We start from the raw sequence: 19,560 nt of genomic DNA, 5'->3' as shown, positions 1-19,560 counted from the left end.
GTCAATTCGTTTGTGCAGGATGCTGTGATTCGTTTCTTGTGGTCTGAGGTTATGTTTAATGCCTATATTTATCAAAGATTTAATGCACATTATGGAGAAAGTGTTTTGTCATGAAGTGTGTTTGAATGGGCACAAAAGTTCAAAGAATATCGCACAAGTGTTATGAAAAAACAGCTGGACGCCCGTCCACATCCACGATGACAACATTGAACGTGCTATCTATGGAATAGACGAGTGACACTGGATAATGTGGCAAATCATTTGCAAATCAGCCACGGCTCTGCTTATGCAATAGTGCACGACAGATTTGGGTTTTAAAAAGTTTGTGCGAGATGGATGCCGAAAAAGCTGATGAAAAGGTGAAGACGACGATGCATTCGTGGTTTGCAGCTCAGCCCAAAACATTTTTTAACGAGAAAATACGAAGGTCCTTCAGCAAATGGACAAAGTGTATACAGAAATTGAGTGATTATGTCAAAAAATGATGTATGTCTTTTTTGACAATTGCTTAAAATAAATTCTACACCGACAGAGAGGGTAACTTTTTACTCACCCTCGTAAGACACTTAAATTTCCAATCTATTATGATGAATAAAAGAGTTTATACTATTAAATCTAATTGTATTTTGTTGCATGAGAGTACACGTGTATGTGATGTACATTACCTTTATATCCCCTTGAACGCTTCAATATTGCGCATATATACTATATTTTGTGCAGCTTCTATAAAATTTTGTATGTTTGTTTAGGCTGTTAATCGAGAGGCTGGAGTACAAAGAAGTGGCACAATGATGTGGGCTGATGACATTTATAATTATCAAGGAATCACCCCTACATTCGCTCAGGTATATATCGTTGACTATAATGTATTTAACATATATGATTGTTAGAATATTAATAATTAATTTTTAATTCTATCAGAATTTTAATGAAACTGTCCCTTGGGAAGGAAGAACTGATACCTTGATATCAGGGTTTGTACATCCTATATATACGACAAATTTTAGAACATTATATAACGAAGAACCAGATCGTCGTGGCCATGTGATGTGAATAAAAGGACTTGAATTTGATGATATTTTTATAATGTTAGATAACATAACTAAGTATCTTCACAGTAAGATAGGATGACATGGTTTACATGATCTTAATGTTGTTCACTTGAGTGATGATATTATAAGGAAAAGTGTAATATCACAGGTAGGATGATTCATAATTTAGAACTACTAACTCATGTATGTATTAAAAATTAAAGAAATATATTAAATTTTATAGGATATTTATGTTTAGTAACCAGTAATTCAGAGATTGGTATTCATGGTTACTATAACGAGGCTGTAGAAACGCACCCTTTCTTCTTTGCAAATGGTCCTGTATTTATGTCTAAGCCGAAACTGGAACCTCTGAATAATTTAGATTTATTCTTGTTATTTTCTAAAATACTTATCTACAGTATACCATAAGGAATGATACCGTATCACACCTAATCAAGTGCCTTAAGAAACATCAACAGGATATCACAGTAATCCCTTATCGACTGATATGTAAGTAAAAGTTATGTGTCATTGTTATACACAGTTATGTGTTAGTGTTATACACAGTTATTTATCATTTTCTATTAATTCAGTTGTAGCCACTACAATATCTATGACACCGGTAGTAATTATAAGATCAATAATGATGTTCTATAAGAGGAAATGATGATTAGGAACAAAAACTTACAGGTAAGTCAAAGTATATGTTATTTGCCATTTGAAAAGAAAGTTACTAACTTAGAATTTTTTGATAAATAACAATTGTGCAAAATATATTGGATTTCAAATTTGTCAAAAATTGAAATTTAAGAAGCATTGTAATAATATAACATTAATATTTTGATTTTTCAGGAGATATCATGCGGTGGATGGATAATATGTAAAAAATATTAAGCAGTATATGAATTTTCATATTGCGTAGAGATAACAAAATGAATTTTAAAAAATGTCGACATAAGAAATAAGATATAGCATCATGACAAAGAATATATAAAGACAGTTTCATTTTTTATAAATAAAAATTTGTTGTTCCAGATTTTGAAATATAGTGAAACGTTCAATTAGTATCTTAATATCTTTAAATAATTATTATTTTAGAATCAATTGTAATTGTATCATACGTACTTTTGAATTCGTGCAAGAACATATGTAATTTTGAAGTAGTTATTATTAGGAAATTGTTAGACGCGAACAGTATGCGAAAAGTTAGTATGCAGTGTAATAATTATCAATCAAAACACAAGAATTAAATTCTTGAGGAAAAAATTTCCGGAATTTCTTATTTACACGATTATAAAGAAATCCATAATAAAAAGGAGCTGCTTTCTAATACTTCTCTTCCTTGTAATGCCTACGTTAATAATAACGAGGTTCGACTTTTTGTTTTTAGAGGGATACTGGAAAATTTGAAAGTACAGTACCATTGGGAAGAAAATCACGATATTGAAAACGATATTTGCAAGTAAATTTCCAAAAAATCTGTTTTCAAATTTTCGCTTTCTATTTCACATTAAAAGAAAGGGCTGCCTTCTTTCTCTGCAAGACAAAACAAACATTCTGAATCTCGTATCAATGAATGATGTCAATAAGTTATTTTTCTTTTCAGATTGAACAATATTCCAGATTTATTCATAATTTCATACTACGCGAAGAATAGACTTTCATGGGTATATAAAGGAAATATTAAGTATAGGAAAACTCTTTTTCGTTATAGGTGACATATGCTTCACGGTTGAACACATGTATTTTTGAACACATATAAATGAAAAAGTACTCTTATGGAGAAAAAGAATTGATACCTTCGATTGACATTAGATAATGTATATAAACTTATGAACAATCACTATCGGTTTGTATTTTAGGTGCACACGCAGATTTGTTGGAGTTCTTATAAAATGTACATCCTGTACGAACGTTTTATTCTTCCAAATTTTACGATACTATGTCTCATATAATAACTATATGGATTAAACGTAATATAAATGATCCGAAAATAGACTCGAACGACATTAATTGTCTTTCTATTTATATCAATATCGAAAATACAAGTAAAGCTGGAACAATAGTATGCAAGAATGGACTATTTATTATTTTAAACCAAATCATAGCATATTCAGAATGCACAGTATTATCATGAAATGTAAATGAATCAGTTGTAAACGAACGATTTTACTGTAAAATCGTTGCCTCCTTTTTTTCATCTGAAATATAGCAGCAATGAGTACATTCTTTTAATATATAATAAAATGACACCAAATATACCGTTAGTATGGAATGATATTTTTATGAAGATATACTTTAATGATAGATTTTATGAATGAAACGTTATATAAGAAAAATTATCTCTTGTTATTCTATGATGTGTAGTAGCTAATGAAGATTAATTTTACAAAGTATTGGAGCAAAAGAGAATTAAAAAATTAAAAAGATCTAAATAAGATTGTTCGTGTGGCTTAATTATCTCAATTCTGGTACACCACTTGTTACATTCTAACTAATTAGCGCTAAACAATAACTTGCAAATATTAAAGATATTAACACCTTAATATTAACACCTAAAGGTTTTCAGGAAATTTTATAATATTTGATTATTGTATATCTAGTCATTGATTGATAAAATTTCTTGTATAAGCATAGATCGAGGTTGACGTCATACGCAGATTGCATATCATTGACAGGTATCGTTTTAATTTATTTTATGGCTAGAATCATTTGAATATTATACGAATAATTATTTCCATTCGAACGATTAATAAATCACGTACCTATAAAAGATATATTATGAAAAAGACGTGACGAAACAAAAAAATATTGGAAATTCCGTTGTCATTAGATCAATTATTTTTGCAATGATTTTTATTTCCATGTAATTACATATGAAATGGGTAATTCATTAACATCTCCTCGAATCGAATATAATTCGTTACACTTCACAACGATTCAAATAATGGACGGGAAATATATAATAACTTTCCTGTCCTTGCGTTAAAATAGTACTGTACAAATCAGATGATACAGGAAATACCCAAAAAACCCAATTACATCCACATTGCATGACAGCACACTTGCAATGGATTTTTGTGATTTCAATGTCACAGACAATGACACAACTAATCAGAACACGTTCGAGGCTATAGACATTGAAATTACCGCGTGTTTAATACGTTTAAAGCATAAATCTAAATTTCACGCGATTATTTCTTTGTACATTGTGAAACTCTTAAATTATCTTAATCGAATAAATAATCCTAATGTAATAAAACATCTTGAAATAGACCTAGATATCTGAAACAGAAACTCGAAGGATAAGAAATCCTAAAAGGTACTAATCCTAAAATAACAAACTCCTAAATAATAAACAAGTGATAAAACCTGTTATAAATAATAAAGCTTACCTGGAATAATCAAATCCTAACTAATCGAAAATAAAATAAGGCAAGCAATTCTTAATGTTTCAAGTAATTTTTCCGAAAACACAGAAAGATAGAGAAATTAAAAAGACGCAGCACAAATTGCAGCACAATGAAAGTTTCAGAGCGATGAATACGATCGTATTAAACTAAATAATTTTCAAAAGTGAAATTACACTGAAACGTATATCGATGATATTTGTCATTTCTACGATCTGTTTCGCTTGATCGTGCTTCTTTTCTGATGTAAATTCAATTTATAATACGAACTAAGTTTCCTTTATTATTATTAGTCCTGCGTCTTTTTAATTCGTCACTTCTTTTATTTCAGAACAATGACGGGCTCCAAGATGCTGTTCGGATGTTTGGCGTTAATTGCTTTTCTGCATCCATTAGTTCACGTTTGTACTTCGAGTAGTACAGCTCAAGGTTTGTACTTCGAGTTGTCTTTTTCCATGCACTTCAAATTCCAATACGATCTGGTCACGTGGCCTTCGTACAATTTCGAAATTTTACCTGTTTGGTAATCGTCAATGAAAAAAGAAGTTATGCGTGACCTCAACACATTGAAACAATTTTTATGATTTTTTATTTGCCGGTTGGTCAGCAAGTTAATGGAAACATTTCACTTAACTATTCGCGTTAATTTCTTCGGTTTAACTTTTGGGAAATGCTTCGTTAGCTTCGGGAATATTCCAACGATTCGTTTTACGTACAAAATAAGCATGATAAATATTACATCGCGATAATGTAATATCGGAATATATTAAAGGTGTAATTTTGTCCAATTAATTATAATTTATTAATAATGGATTGAAAATACAGATATTAGTTAGACAGAGAAACGATGTTTGATTAACAGGAAAACTAAATGCAACGCTCGTATTTTTTATATTTGGTAACTCTCTCTCTCTCTCTCTCTCTCTCTCTCTCACTAGCAACTCTAACACTCGACAATTCTAACGACTCTATGCTTCGACGTCTCGATCAACTCTGACCCTCGCCAATGCATTCCTGCTCGGTCGTGCTCGCTCTTGCTCTCGTCCTCTCACACACACACACACACACACACACGCACACGCACACGCACACGCACACACTTTCTGGCTCACATGCTCTGGCCTCTCGATTGCCACTCCTTGAAATATGAAACCGTACTTCTGTTTTGACGCTGTTTATCTTTTCTCGCGTCACTGTTACTAGGCGCTCTTGGATGTAAACAAACTACAAAAAGACGACGTACACGGTGTTTTCTAATTTCAGCCGATCTTCAATCAAAGCTATTCTACGATATTACAGAATTATATTTCCCCCTTTTTAATTAATTATATATATATATATATGTCGGAGATGAAAAGAACACCGGAGCCTTTGGAATTTTGGATAACCCCGCAACATTGTAACCTAGAGTCTACTATAGCTGTAATCAAACAATTGTAGTTATTCAACCCGATTGTAATTATTCGAGAATTGTGATAATGAGCTTGGGCTCGAGGCGACAGTCAGTCGCCGAACGTAGCCGCGGTCACGGGATGAACGTTTTGCCTAACAAGGTATGGAGTAATTCTATAGCTCTCCTTAAAAGAAATATTCGTGGCGACACGCGACAGTAAACATTCCAACGGTTTCTGTCCCGTGGCTCGCCACACGCAGACCCTATTCTTCGAGTAAGATGATTGCCAGATGTCGATGCGTCTCCGCAGTACATGTTCGGCTAGCCCGAGGGCCCGTAATAAATCTTAAGGTTTAGTTAACTAAAGTCCTTCAAACAGACAAACAGTCTTTGTCCCAGCTACGGGAAGATAGGGGAGACATATTTTTTAACGAACGGCGTCTCCCACTAGCAACTTTCCCTCGAGGGCGGCTAACATCCTTTTCTAACCACCGATATAGAGATTGACCAATTAGCAGCAACGCCAATTTCCCTTACTTTCTGAACGAAGGCTTTTCTCGACGAATCCGATGATCTCGTGTCCTTAGACACACCCCATTATAGTTTTCCTCTGTGGCATCATCGGGACAGGAAAGGCATTCTCGCTCGCGATCTCATCGATCAAGGAGTAACGCCTTCGCGATCAGTGATTATTTTCAGACTTAGACTTTGTGTGAACGTTCTGTCGTCATCCCGTTGGCCGCGGATTCGTTATTGAGCCCGAGAACATCGTCACTAGCGTCGCGAGTGCCGAACCGCTGTGATCAACTGTTAAGACTGTAATAATTCTATCATTGCAATAAACTACGCCTGTGTGTACTGTATCAATGGCTAATCCTCGAGAAGATTCATTTGACGCCCACAACCCCATTCCCAGTGAAGATCCGACATCAGAAGTGGGATTCGAACGGTTGCGAACGCTGGAAGGGCAGGTCGCTACCATGAGCAACCTGATGCATACGCTAATGCAACGACCAAATACGGGAATCACCAAATTCCCACATTTTAACCCAGAAGTCGCAGGCGCCGACCCAGCCGCGTGGTGCGCGGCTGTTAGTATGGCCATGGAGGACAACCCCCTGCGAGGTGGCGCGCTATACTCTGCCTTAAGTGACTCTCTACAGGGTTCTGCAGCACATTGGCTGGCGCGAACAACGGGAAACGGAGAAATTACTTGGCCTAAAGTTAAGGAACGATTCCTTACACAGTTCGGTGGCCGAGAGACGACGTCCTCATCGTTAATCAAGGTATCCAGGGAACCGCGGGGAGCGGGCGAATCCACGGGGGCGTTTGCCGGCCGTGTCCGCTCCCTCCTGCAGATGCGGTGGCAACATTCTACGCTAGACGAAATACTTAACGCTGTCACTCTCTACATATTAATTCCACACGACCAACGTCTTAAACGACTGGCCCTCACGAGCGATATCAGAACGGAGGACCAATTCCTGAGCGAAATGCGACCCTTTTGTTACGAAGAAGAGTCGACATCTTCGCCGAGATATGCACCGGCGGAACCCGAAGCTAAGCGACGCAAGTTATCGGGCCACCAGACGAGGTGTCATTACTGTGGTACTCTCGGACACAGAATCAAGGACTGCCGCAAGAGGATGCAGGGCGAACAACAGAGGGATGCACGACGCCAGGAAGGAAACCGACCGGCCGCACCGTCCAAGGTGGTCTGCTACAGGTGTCATGCGGAAGGCCATATCGCACCTAACTGCCCGGCACGACGGGACGGTAGACCAGGCCTCAAGGATGAGCGTAAAGTCAACTCCTGCGTGGTGGAGTCCCCAGCCGGTAGTCTAAGTCATCTGGGTGAGTCGTTCCCATTTTACTTCGATTCCGGAGCCGAGTGCTCATTAATTAGAGAATCTGTCGCTCCGAAATTCTCCGGAAGGAGAACAACAGATATAGTAGTTATGCGAGGAATAGGAAACACCTGCGTTAAGAGTACCTCCCAGATCTTATCTACGGTGCGCATTAACTGTTTTACATTGGAGATAACCTTCCACGTTCTGGCCGATAGTCACTTACATTATGATATCATGATTGGCCGCGAGATCTTAAGCCAGGGTTTTGATGTAACTATTACACGGAATAGCGTCGATATTTGTAAAACGAAGACTATTAATGCCTGTAGTAAAACCTCCGAGGACGAGATCAATATCAATGCGGTTGACACTGACGTAGTTGGCAACGATAAAAGTCGGTTAATTTCTGTCCTCGAGAAATTCAAAGATTCATTCATTACGGGCTTCCCACGTACTCGCGTAAGCACGGGCCAGTTAGAAATACGGTTAATCGATCCTAATGTTACCGTGCAAAGAAGCCCCTACCGACTTAGCGAAGAAGAGCGTAGGATAGTGCGTGAGAGAATAGACGAGTTAATTAGAGCAAAAATCGTGAGGCCGAGCAGCTCGCCGTTCGCGAGCCCTGTCTTACTTGTAAAGAAGAAAGACGGCTCAGATAGACTGTGCGTAGATTTTCGGGCACTAAATAAAAATACGGTCGCGGACCGGTATCCCCTACCCCTCATCGCGGATCAAATCGCGAGATTGCAGAAGGCGAGATACTTCATTAGCCTGGACATGGCCAGCGGATTCCATCAAATTCCCATTCATCCTAATTCGACGGAATATACGGCGTTCGTTACACCCGACGGGCAATACGAATACGTGACTATGCCGTTCGGTTTGAAAAACGCACCATCCGTTTTCCAAAGGGCCATTCTCAACGCCTTAGGCGACCTCGCGTATTCGTTCGTTGTTGTTTACTTGGACGACGTCCTAATTATCGCCGACTCAATCGATCAAGCTCTAGAAAGGTTAAGCACCGTATTAGATACCCTCGTGAAAGCCGGATTCTCCTTTAACTTTTCGAAATGCTCCTTTTTAAAGACATCGGTACTCTACTTGGGATACGTAATCCGTAACGGAGAAGTCCGTCCAAACCCGGGTAAAATACAAGCCTTGAGTTCTTTACCTGCACCGTCGACCGTCACACAACTTAGACAATTCATAGGTTTGGCCTCTTATTTCCGAAGCTTCGTTCCCAAATTTTCACAAGTAATGAAACCCCTGTACGCACTTACCTCGAGTAACAAGAATATACCTTGGACGGATAGGCACGAACAGATAAGACAAAAGGTAATTTCCGTCCTGACTGACGCGCCGGTTCTGATGATATTTGACCCCAATTACCCCATAGAACTACATACGGACGCTAGCTCGGAAGGATATGGAGCCATTCTAATGCACAGGGTCGAAGGCAAAAATCGAGTAGTGGAGTATTATAGCAAAAGGACTAGCCCTGCGGAATCTAGGTATCATTCCTACGAATTGGAAACGTTAGCAGTTGTAAACGCCGTCAAACACTTCCGTCATTACTTACACGGACGAGAATTTCTCGTCGTCACCGATTGCAACTCCCTGAAAGCATCCAGTAGTAAGGTACACTTGAACGACAGGGTTTACAGATGGTGGGCTTACCTGCAAACTTTTACCTTCGACATTATGTACCGGGAAGGTAAACGAATGGCCCACGTAGATTTCTTTTCGCGAAATCCCGTAGACTTGGATCGCAGTACGTTTAGCAAAATCGTAGAGAAAGAAATTAACCTAACCGAAATCTCCGACGATTGGCTACTAGCGGAACAACGTCGCGACCCACAAATTGCCGAGATCGTCGATAAATTGCAGAACGAAGAGCTCGCGGAAGATGTCGCGAATACGTATGAGTTACGGTCCGGCACCCTTCACCGTAAAATACAGAGAAAAGGTAGAACTCTCTGCCTGCCCATCGTTCCGAGAGGGTTTAGGTGGTCTGTTATTAACCATGTGCACCAGTCCATTATGCACTTAGGTTGGGATAAAACGCTTGAGAAACTGTACGAGTATTACTGGTTCGAAGGAATGGCGAAGTATGTTCGCAAATTCGTAGAGAACTGTCATGCTTGTCGAGTTTCAAAGGCGAGTTCGGGTAGAGTACAAGCCGAACTACACCCCATACCTAAGACCAGTATACCTTGGCATACGGTTCATATGGACATAACGGGCAAACTAAGCGGTAAAAACGATTCGAAGGAATACGTCGTTGTGTTGGTCGACGCCTTCACCAAGTTCGTATATTTGCACCATACCCGTAAGTTAGACTCCGTTAACACCATTAAAGCGCTTAAGTCCGCTATATTTTTGTTCGGCAGTCCCTGCCGGATAATAGCGGATCAGGGAAGATGTTTTACGGGCAAAGAATTTCGCGACTTTTGTCAAAGTAAACACATAAAACTCCATTTAATTGCGACCGGAGCTAGTAGGGCCAACGGGCAGGTAGAGCGTATTATGAGTACGCTAAAAAACATGTTCACAACAATAGAAACCACCGGGCGGTCCTGGCAAGACGCGATCGGGGAAATACAACTAGCCTTGAATTGTACCACCAACCGCGTGACTAAGTCAAGCCCGTTGGAACTACTAATCGGTAAAACAGCGAGACCCTACGGCTTATCCCTACCCGACAGTATCGAAGAAAGAGAGGTAAATATCTCCCATGTAAGACAGCAGGCGATAAAGAATATAGAAGCAAGCGCCAAATACGATAAGGATAGGTTCGACGAAAACAAAGCTAAAATAGTTAGGTTCAACCTTGGCGATTTCGTATTACGCAAGAACGAGGAACGGAACCAGACGAAGTTAGATCCGAAATTCAGGGGTCCGTTCGTAATAGCAGAGATTTTGGAAGGAGATAGATATACCCTAAAAACCTTAGACGGCAAACGATCATATAAGGACAGACACGACAGACTGAGAAAGATGCCAGAAGGTTGCGTCCCTGCTGAGTTAGACGTCTGCGGTGATGACGACGGCGGTGATAATAACGATGCAAGTACACTGACCTCAGAGGATCATTAACACTGCGTTGTGGTCATAGTAATACACCGAGTGGTTTTATGTGCTTTTGTTGTAACCCGGTGAGTGGGTTGATGTGCTTTTGTTGTAACCCGGTGAGTGGGTTGATGTGCTTTTGTTGTAACCCGGTGAGTGGGTTGATGTGCTTTTGTTGTAACCCGTTGAGTGGGTTGATGTGCTTTTGTTGTAACCCGGTGAGTGGGTTGATGTGCTTTTGTTGTAACCCGGTGAGTGGGTTGATGTGCTTTTGTTGTAACCCGTTGAGTGGGTTGATATGCTTTTTGTTGTAACCCGTTGAGTGGGGTTACGTTCTTTTGTTGTAACCCGTTGAGTGGGGTTACGTGCTTTTGTTGTAACCCGTTGAGTGGGCTTACGTACTTTCTGGGTGTAATGCACCCAACGTGGCAATATGATCCAACAAACTGAGGTTCACCAGTGTACGAAATCGAAAATGATCTGTTGTGTCATTACGGTCTGACTGGCGACTCACAGAACGCACCTGACACTTTGAGTACAAATTATAACATTACAAATTCCTATTCTCTTTTATTTTTCTGTTGTCAAACCTCCGAACGAAACTTTGTTATTGCACTGGACCCTTGACTTACTTAGACATTTAGTTAAATCGTAAACAATGTCGGTTGTAGCGAATCTAATGTAAGAAATACGATATTTTAGTTACACACGAGGACGTGTGATAGTCAGGATGGCCGTGTCGGAGATGAAAAGAACACCGGAGCCTTTGGAATTTTGGATAACCCCGCAACATTGTAACCTAGAGTCTACTATAGCTGTAATCAAACAATTGTAGTTATTCAACCCGATTGTAATTATTCGAGAATTGTGATAATGAGCTTGGGCTCGAGGCGACAGTCAGTCGCCGAACGTAGCCGCGGTCACGGGATGAACGTTTTGCCTAACAAGGTATGGAGTAATTCTATAGCTCTCCTTAAAAGAAATATTCGTGGCGACACGCGACAGTAAACATTCCAACGGTTTCTGTCCCGTGGCTCGCCACACGCAGACCCTATTCTTCGAGTAAGATGATTGCCAGATGTCGATGCGTCTCCGCAGTACATGTTCGGCTAGCCCGAGGGCCCGTAATAAATCTTAAGGTTTAGTTAACTAAAGTCCTTCAAACAGACAAACAGTCTTTGTCCCAGCTACGGGAAGATAGGGGAGACATATTTTTTAACGAACGGCGTCTCCCACTAGCAACTTTCCCTCGAGGGCGGCTAACATCCTTTTCTAACCACCGATATAGAGATTGACCAATTAGCAGCAACGCCAATTTCCCTTACTTTCTGAACGAAGGCTTTTCTCGACGAATCCGATGATCTCGTGTCCTTAGACACACCCCATTATAGTTTTCCTCTGTGGCATCATCGGGACAGGAAAGGCATTCTCGCTCGCGATCTCATCGATCAAGGAGTAACGCCTTCGCGATCAGTGATTATTTTCAGACTTAGACTTTGTGTGAACGTTCTGTCGTCATCCCGTTGGCCGCGGATTCGTTATTGAGCCCGAGAACATCGTCACTAGCGTCGCGAGTGCCGAACCGCTGTGATCAACTGTTAAGACTGTAATAATTCTATCATTGCAATAAACTACGCCTGTGTGTACTGTATCAATGGCTAATCCTCGAGAAGATTCATTTGACGCCCACAACCCCATTCCCAGTGAAGATCCGACATATATATATGTCGGATCGGGATTCGAATTTTGGGCGCGCGACGACTCTTCATGTGGACTAGCCATCGTTTCACAAAGCCGAGATTTTATTTACACGTATATACAGGTCTATCACTAAGCTTAACAAATAATAAGTACAACTAATAATAAGTCTAACAAACACTAAGCCTAATGAATAATACGATCTACGAATAATTAAATTAAATAATACTATTAGCAATGTTTGAGTTCAAACGAATCCACGGTCACCGGGATAACTCCTTACTAAGCGAAACTGACTTAGACGCAAATGCGATCCTCGAAAACGCTCGATGTATCACTCTCCAAGGCAATCGCAAGAATGCCAGCCTCGTGGAGATTTTTCTCCCTGTACGATTGCATTTTGTTTTCTATACCCGTTTGGAAGCATCGAGAAGGTTCCAAACGCCGTTGCTAGGCACACTCGTTGGAAGCATCGAGAAAGTTCCAAACGCCGTTGCTAGGCAGTTTCCGCCTGGAGTTTTGATTACTAAATACAATGTATGTCCCATTGCATCGGCACCTCCGAGGCAACATCACACGTGGCTCGGCCCGCTCTCGAGGCCGCGTGCCGCCACAACCACATTTCTCGGAAAACACATACAACCACTCCAGACCTCCGTTAGATAAAACATCCATCCCGTGACCGTGGCTACGTTCAGCGACCGATTGTCACCTCGAACCCAATCTCGCTTATTACAAATCTTAAACAATTACAACTATAATAAAATCTAGGCTAAGGTACTAGAGGATGTTCCCAAAATTTCCAAGGAAGGGCTTCGGCTTTCCTTTCATCTCCGACATATATATATATATATATATATATATATATATATATATGTCGGGTTTACATTAGAATTAGGGTTAGGGGCGTGAAACGAATCTTCGTTTGGGTTACACGTTGTCGTTATGCAATAGAGAAGACATTGACAAGTGCAAATACGATTATTATAGAACCGGACAAGTAACCGTGGTAGTTAGGTACTCGAGAAACTAATGACAATGATCCTAGGTTCAATAACGATTCCGCTGTGACATCAATCACATCTCAACCTACATCAGTGATAATACATCGACGGCCGACTCTCGAACACTTTTGGACACATCACCACCTTATCATCATAGCATACACCAAGACTGTGACGCACCTTAGTCCACATCAGAGATAGGATATGGACCCCCGACCTTTGGACACTTTTGGATACATCACCACCTTATCATCATAACATACACCAAGACTGTGATGCACCTCAGTCCACATCAGAGATAGGACATGGACTCCTGACCTTCGGACACTTTCTACATCATAACCTACACCTAGCCCCTCAACATCCTAAAACCAAAACGTATATAAACCGAGACTTCACCCAGCTCGGGCAGTTCTTGTTCTTCTTCTAGTTGCTGTACTCATATAACCCCTTTTCTCCAGGTCGGTATTATTTTGTAAGTGTGAACATTTATAATAAAGTTTTATAAAGGAAAATAAGTAGTTGGGTTACGACTCAGCCTTCTTACTACCACACAAGTACCGACTTTACGTGACACCGCGGTCGACGGGATGATAGATGAACGTGCTCACAAAATCTAAGTTGGACGCGTAATATTCACTGGTCGTAAAGGGTTACTCTTTTCATCGATGAAATCGCGAGCGAGAATGCCTTTCCCGTCCTGATGATGCCACAGAGGAAAACTATAATGGGGTGTGTCTAAGGACACGAGATCATCGGATTCGTCGAGAAAAGCCTTCGTTCAGAAAGTAAGGGAAATTGGCGTTGCTGCTAATTGGTCAATCTCCATATCGGTGGTTAGAAAAAGATGCTAGCCGCCCTCGAGGGAAAGTTGCTAGTGGGAGACGCCGCTCGTTGAAAAATAGGTCTCCCCTATTTTCCCGTAGGTGGGACAAAGACTGTTTGTCTGTTTGAAGGACTTTAGTTGACTAAATCTTAAGATTTATAACGGGCCTTCAGGCTAGCCGAACATGTACTGCGGAGACGCATCGACATCTGGCAATAATCTTACTCGGAGAATAGGCTCTGCGTGTGATGAGCTACAGGACAGAGACCGTTGGAATGTTTACCGTCGCGTGCCGTCACAAATATTTCTTTTAAGGAGGGCTATAGAATTACTCCATACCTTTGTTAGACAAAGCGTTCATCCCTTGGCCGCGACTACGTTAGGCGACGGACTGTCGCCTCGAGCCAAAGCTCACTATCACTAATCTCGAACAATTACAATCGGATTGAACAACTACAATTGTTTAATTACAGCTATAGTAGACTCTAGGTTATAATGTTGCGGGATTATCCAAAATTCCAAAAGCTCCGGTGTTCTTTCATCTCCGACAAATATAAGTACTGTCGAGAGACGCTCGTACAAACGTATTCGTAAAAACAGTGTATGATTGCTCGCATATGACTCGATAACTCGTATAACTCCGTTAATTACCGTTAATAACTCGTGAAACTCGAATTATAACTGACTCGCTCGCGACTGCTTCCTCTTATTGATAAATGATTTTTTGTCTATTACACGCCTGTCAGATTTCTTTACGAGCAGAACTGTAGCAAGTGCTATTGTAGCAGAATACAAAAAAATGATGCGTGCCTATGTGGGTGTCACGTTTATCTGCAGTTACGAAAATCTGAACTTTAGAAAGAGAACGTTGTTGTGGAAGTAATGATAAGTAAAGTGCGAGTGTTTGTGTAAATTCATATTTTTATAAATTGAAAAAATTAAATCTGAGCAGACGATTGTTTTATTATAAATGTTATAAGGAGTACTATATCTTGTATATTTCATACCTCGTTCGGTCTAATACTTCATATATGAAACCTATAGTGGTCATTGTTATCTATATTCATTCAATTAATATTTATTATTAATATTTATATTGAAACAATTTATGTTTATGTCTATGTATGAAGCATAAAAGTTTCAGCAACTATATGGTACGTGGTATTAGCATTATGCTAGGCATTATTTTACATTAGTCTTTGATTCCCGCTCTCTCGCTTGCGCGAATGAGAAGGATTAGGTTCTTACTTCGTTGGAATTGAAACTTATAACTCAACTTAATATGCCTTCGCAATTACTTAACTTGTGACTTAGAGAGTACACGTAGATACCCCGACCATTACACTAAACGATTGTATGTGCCAGTTTATAAAATATGTACGTTGTCATTTACTATATAACATTTAAACCTGGCGACGTGGTAAATGTAAAGATTACAAATATTGATAAACTGAATGATTTCGTTAATGTACAACTTGGTAAATTTAATGTTCAAATTCCACCAGATCATATATCTGACGAAGATCTAAGTCCCTTACAAAAGCTGAAAGTCGACAAAGAAGTAGAAGCAAGAGTCTTGTTCCTTTATATAGGCCGAAAAAAGTACATCTCACTTTGAAAAGGTCTTTAATAACGAGTGACTTGCCCATTTTAGGAAACATACAAGACGCGAAAATTGACTCGAAACACCACGCAACTATCGTTCAAATACATAAGCGTGGAATATTGGTAAAGTTTTTCGGGGATGTCAAAGGTTGGATTCCACATACTGCCCTCGAGCTGGAAACATCTAACGTAAATTGAAACTATTCAGCTGGACAAACAATTTTGGTAAAAATTCAAACAGTGAACACAGATTCGGGAAAAGTAGTTCTAAATGTGGCTAATCAAGACATAAAAGTTGAAGAAGCAACATTCGATATTGGTGAAGAAGTAGAGGGCACAATAATAGAATCATCCGCTCAGGGATTATATTTAAGAGTCAGTAGATATAAAGGACAAACTGTTAGTACAGGATTTTTACTAGATGGTCACATGTCACCTTGTATGGAGATTGCAGCTCTACTAGCATCAAAATATGTTCCTGGTCATACACTTTCAGCTCTTCTATTTGCTACAGTACCTAATTTAATTTTAACTAGGACTTTTGCAACTCAAGGAAGGTACAGGAATTTTGAAAAACTGAAAATAGGAGACTGTATACCTTGTACGATCAAGGATATGGGTATAAGACTGGTATAAGACTTATTTTTCCAGTTGCAGAATATACGCCATTTGGATATGTGTCCCATAGTAACGTTAGTAATTTTAATCTACTGCACACAAACCAAATTTTATTGGCAAAAATATTTTCTATTAACAGGAAAGAACAACAATTAAGACTAACATTACCGCTAAAGAAAATATACATTGAATCCATTGATCCTGTATTTTAATAAATTAGTAGAACTTTCAAGGAATTCATATTACAAAAACAGACCCATTGCATCTGTCAAATTAGGGCAGAGAGTTACTGGAGAGATTGAAAAAATTACGCCTGATTGGTTGGTTGTTCAATTGCAGAATAACTTGCTAGGTATAGTGTCTAAGAATCATTACTCTGAGAATAAAAAAATAGGGGACAAAATTTCTGGGACGATTATATGGAAAAATTACGTACACGAGCTTGTCCAATCGACCACGTTATCGTTAATAATGCATAAGTGCCAAAATAAGTGCCAAACAAAATAAGCAAATACAATTTCCTGACGGTAAATTGCTACGTGGTAGAATCTTAATGGTGACAAATTGGTTTATCCTGATGCTCCTTCAAGGTATTGGCAACGGAACTTTAGCTGCGATACCTGTACGTCGTCACATAAATAGTTTACTGCCAGATCTAACACCTTATACTATTCATTCTAAAATTAAATGTTACACCTCATTAAATTTCAAAAAATCCGATATTATGCCTCTCAGCGTCATAAAATCTGCATTTGAAAAGAAGTGTTGTGTGAGAGAGAAATCGGATGATAATAATAACTTAAAAAGAAAGAAGCAAAATCAAGAGTACGTGGCACTCGCCAAAAAAATAAAAATTGAAAAGTTACGGGAAGACGAAACATGAAAAACAAAGGGAAACGAAACAGAGAAAAACCAGAGAAAGATTTAGAAAAGGAATATTCAAAGAGAATGTGTGTTGAACAAACAGGAGAAGAAAAGATTAAACTGGAAGATACCAAAGCTTCCGAAGAAGATTTGAAATATGCTGACTCAACTCTCCTTCAGGATAAAGAGTCATCTTGCGATAGTGAAGATGAAGTAGAAGAAAAACCAAATCTGAGAAATAAGAAATTATGTGCCGCTGAACGTCGAGAACAAAAAAGACAGGAGAAACGTGAAATACGTCAAAGAGAAGAAGCACTCGCCAATAACCAGTTACCAAATTCTGTACATCAGTTCGACAGATTAGTTTTAGCTAGTCTAGACAGTTCAATAGTATGGTTACAGTATATGGAATATCATTTACAAACAACAGAAATCGAGAAAGCAAGAGCAGTTGCAAGAAGAGCGGTGAAAACGATTAATTTCAGGGAACAGAAGGAAAAATTAAACGTTTGGAAGGCTTGGTTGAATTTGGAGTCTAAATTCGGATTTCCTAAAGCACTGAATGATGTTTTTCAAGAGGCAGTGAAGTCTAACGATTCACTGAAAGTATACAGTCACATGTTGACTGTTCATGTCGAGGCTAGCAGGCAGATGGAACTAGAGAAAACAATTAATACCATGATTGGAAAATTTAACTGTATTCCCGAGATGTGATTTAATTGTGGAGAAGGGTTGCTAAAAATGGGTTTGAGGGACAAATCGAGGCATATTATGCAGAGAGCATTCCAATCTTTGCCAGCATCTGAACGTATGTACACTACAGAAATAAAGAGAGAGCAGTAACTCTGTTTGAGCAAATTCTAAGTTCTTATCCGAAACAGGTGGATATATGGTCTTGTTATGTTGATTCTCTAGTTAAATCTAATGATACTGATATAGCAAGGTAAAAATATTTTTTCAACTATATTTTGTCTTTTTAATTTCATACAGAATTTATCTTCTAATAATTTGTATTTACAGGAAAGTTCTAGAGAGAGCAGTTGTTCAGGCATTACCGCCTAGAAAGGTAAAGATCCTCTTTAAAAAGTTCATCAATTTTGAAGAACGAGTTCTGCCCGGGCGGTCGAGCTATGCGTACGTAAAACATAGTGCCTCCGACATTGTGCGACAAGAGTAGAGCAACAGAACCAATCGAGGATGGAAAAAGTACCATCAATAAGAATACTAAACAAAGGAGAAACATACACTATAAGCAGGGCAGTAGACCAACAGAGCCCAATTAAAACAACAAGAGAAGTACAGGACTGCGCAAATACAAAAGAAATAGAAATGGAAATAATACAAGAAGACGACGTAAAGAGCAATACTAACAAGGATCTACCACAACATAACGAAAGTTGGAGAACTGTAACTCCCAGCAAAAAAAGAAAAATAAACACAAACACAAACGATAGGAGGACCACAGAAACAGAAAGTCAACAATGGCTACAAGAAATTCCTACACAAAACTCCTTCAGCTCACTGACAGAAGAGATGGACACAGACCCTACAGAAAAACCAAGAACACTCACTCCCAAGCCACCACCAATCTACATAGACGCAAAAATAATAGACCCCCTCATTGATCTGCTAAACAGCACGGCAGGAAAAGAAAACTGCACTATCAAACAGCTCAAACTGGACCAGGTAAAAGTACAGACTAATACCCCAGAAACCTACAGAAAAGTAACTAAAGCGCTAAAGGAAGAAAACGCTGGGTATCACACTTGCCAACCCAAATCCGACAAGAGCTGCAAAGCAGTAATCAGAGGTCTACACTCCAAAACAAATACAAACAAAATATGCGAGGAATTGGCCAAGATCGGACACCAGGTAAGAACAATCAACAATTTAGCCAGATTTGACACTAAGCAACCACTACCGCTATTCCTAATAGAGTTAGAACCGAAAAGCAACAACAAAGAAAAATTTGAAATTAAAAAAATCTCAAACACAATAATCACAGTCGAGCCACCCAGACATAGAAAAGATATACCACAATGCATGCGGTGTCAACAATACGGATACACAAAAAACTACTGCAACAGAAGCCCGGCGAACACAAGCCAGCTACAAAGGCTGCGTAGTCAGAAAACAACTACAAAGCAAACTCTTCCCGCCGATTCGAAACAGGACACACAACAATTTCC

The 19,560-nt window shown here is 39.3% G+C and overlaps 1 protein-coding gene, 1 long non-coding RNA gene and 1 pseudogene across 2 annotated transcripts; all 3 read left to right on the top strand.

The window, feature by feature from the left end:
- Nucleotides 1–2: 2 nt before the first annotated feature.
- LOC143305091 (uncharacterized) lies at nucleotides 3–2,757 on the top strand. Its single transcript, XR_013061768.1, has 6 exons — nucleotides 3–537; nucleotides 750–845; nucleotides 922–1,200; nucleotides 1,276–1,544; nucleotides 1,628–1,724; nucleotides 1,887–2,757. It is a non-coding gene; the product is annotated as an uncharacterized LOC143305091 (long non-coding RNA).
- A 2,039-nt stretch (nucleotides 2,758–4,796) lies between these two features.
- Nucleotides 4,797–18,548, top strand: LOC143305086 (rRNA biogenesis protein RRP5-like; annotated as a pseudogene).
- On the top strand, nucleotides 6,164–12,418 carry LOC143305082 (uncharacterized). Its single transcript, XM_076627642.1, has 2 exons — nucleotides 6,164–7,691; nucleotides 11,459–12,418. The coding sequence occupies exons 1-2, from the start codon at nucleotides 6,704–6,706 to the stop codon at nucleotides 11,476–11,478; spliced, it is 1,008 nt and encodes a 335-aa protein (XP_076483757.1). The 5' UTR covers nucleotides 6,164–6,703; the 3' UTR covers nucleotides 11,479–12,418.
- Nucleotides 18,549–19,560: the final 1,012 nt, after the last annotated feature.

The sequence above is a fragment of the Bombus vancouverensis genome, unplaced genomic scaffold (assembly GCF_051014615.1).
Source record: "Bombus vancouverensis nearcticus unplaced genomic scaffold, iyBomVanc1_principal scaffold0084, whole genome shotgun sequence".
In the NCBI taxonomy this organism is placed as follows: Eukaryota; Metazoa; Arthropoda; class Insecta; order Hymenoptera; family Apidae; genus Bombus; species Bombus vancouverensis.
This window is presented reverse-complemented; position numbering and strand designations above follow the sequence as displayed.

Coding starts and splice junctions, on each gene's coding strand:
- LOC143305082 (XM_076627642.1), top strand. CDS start 6,704: ATGGCTAATCCTCGAGAAGATTCATTTGACGCCCACAACCCCATTCCC. Junction 7,692..11,458: donor CGGTAGTCTAAGTCATCTGG/GTGAGTCGTTCC, acceptor ACGATATTTTAG/TTACACACGAGGACGTGTGA.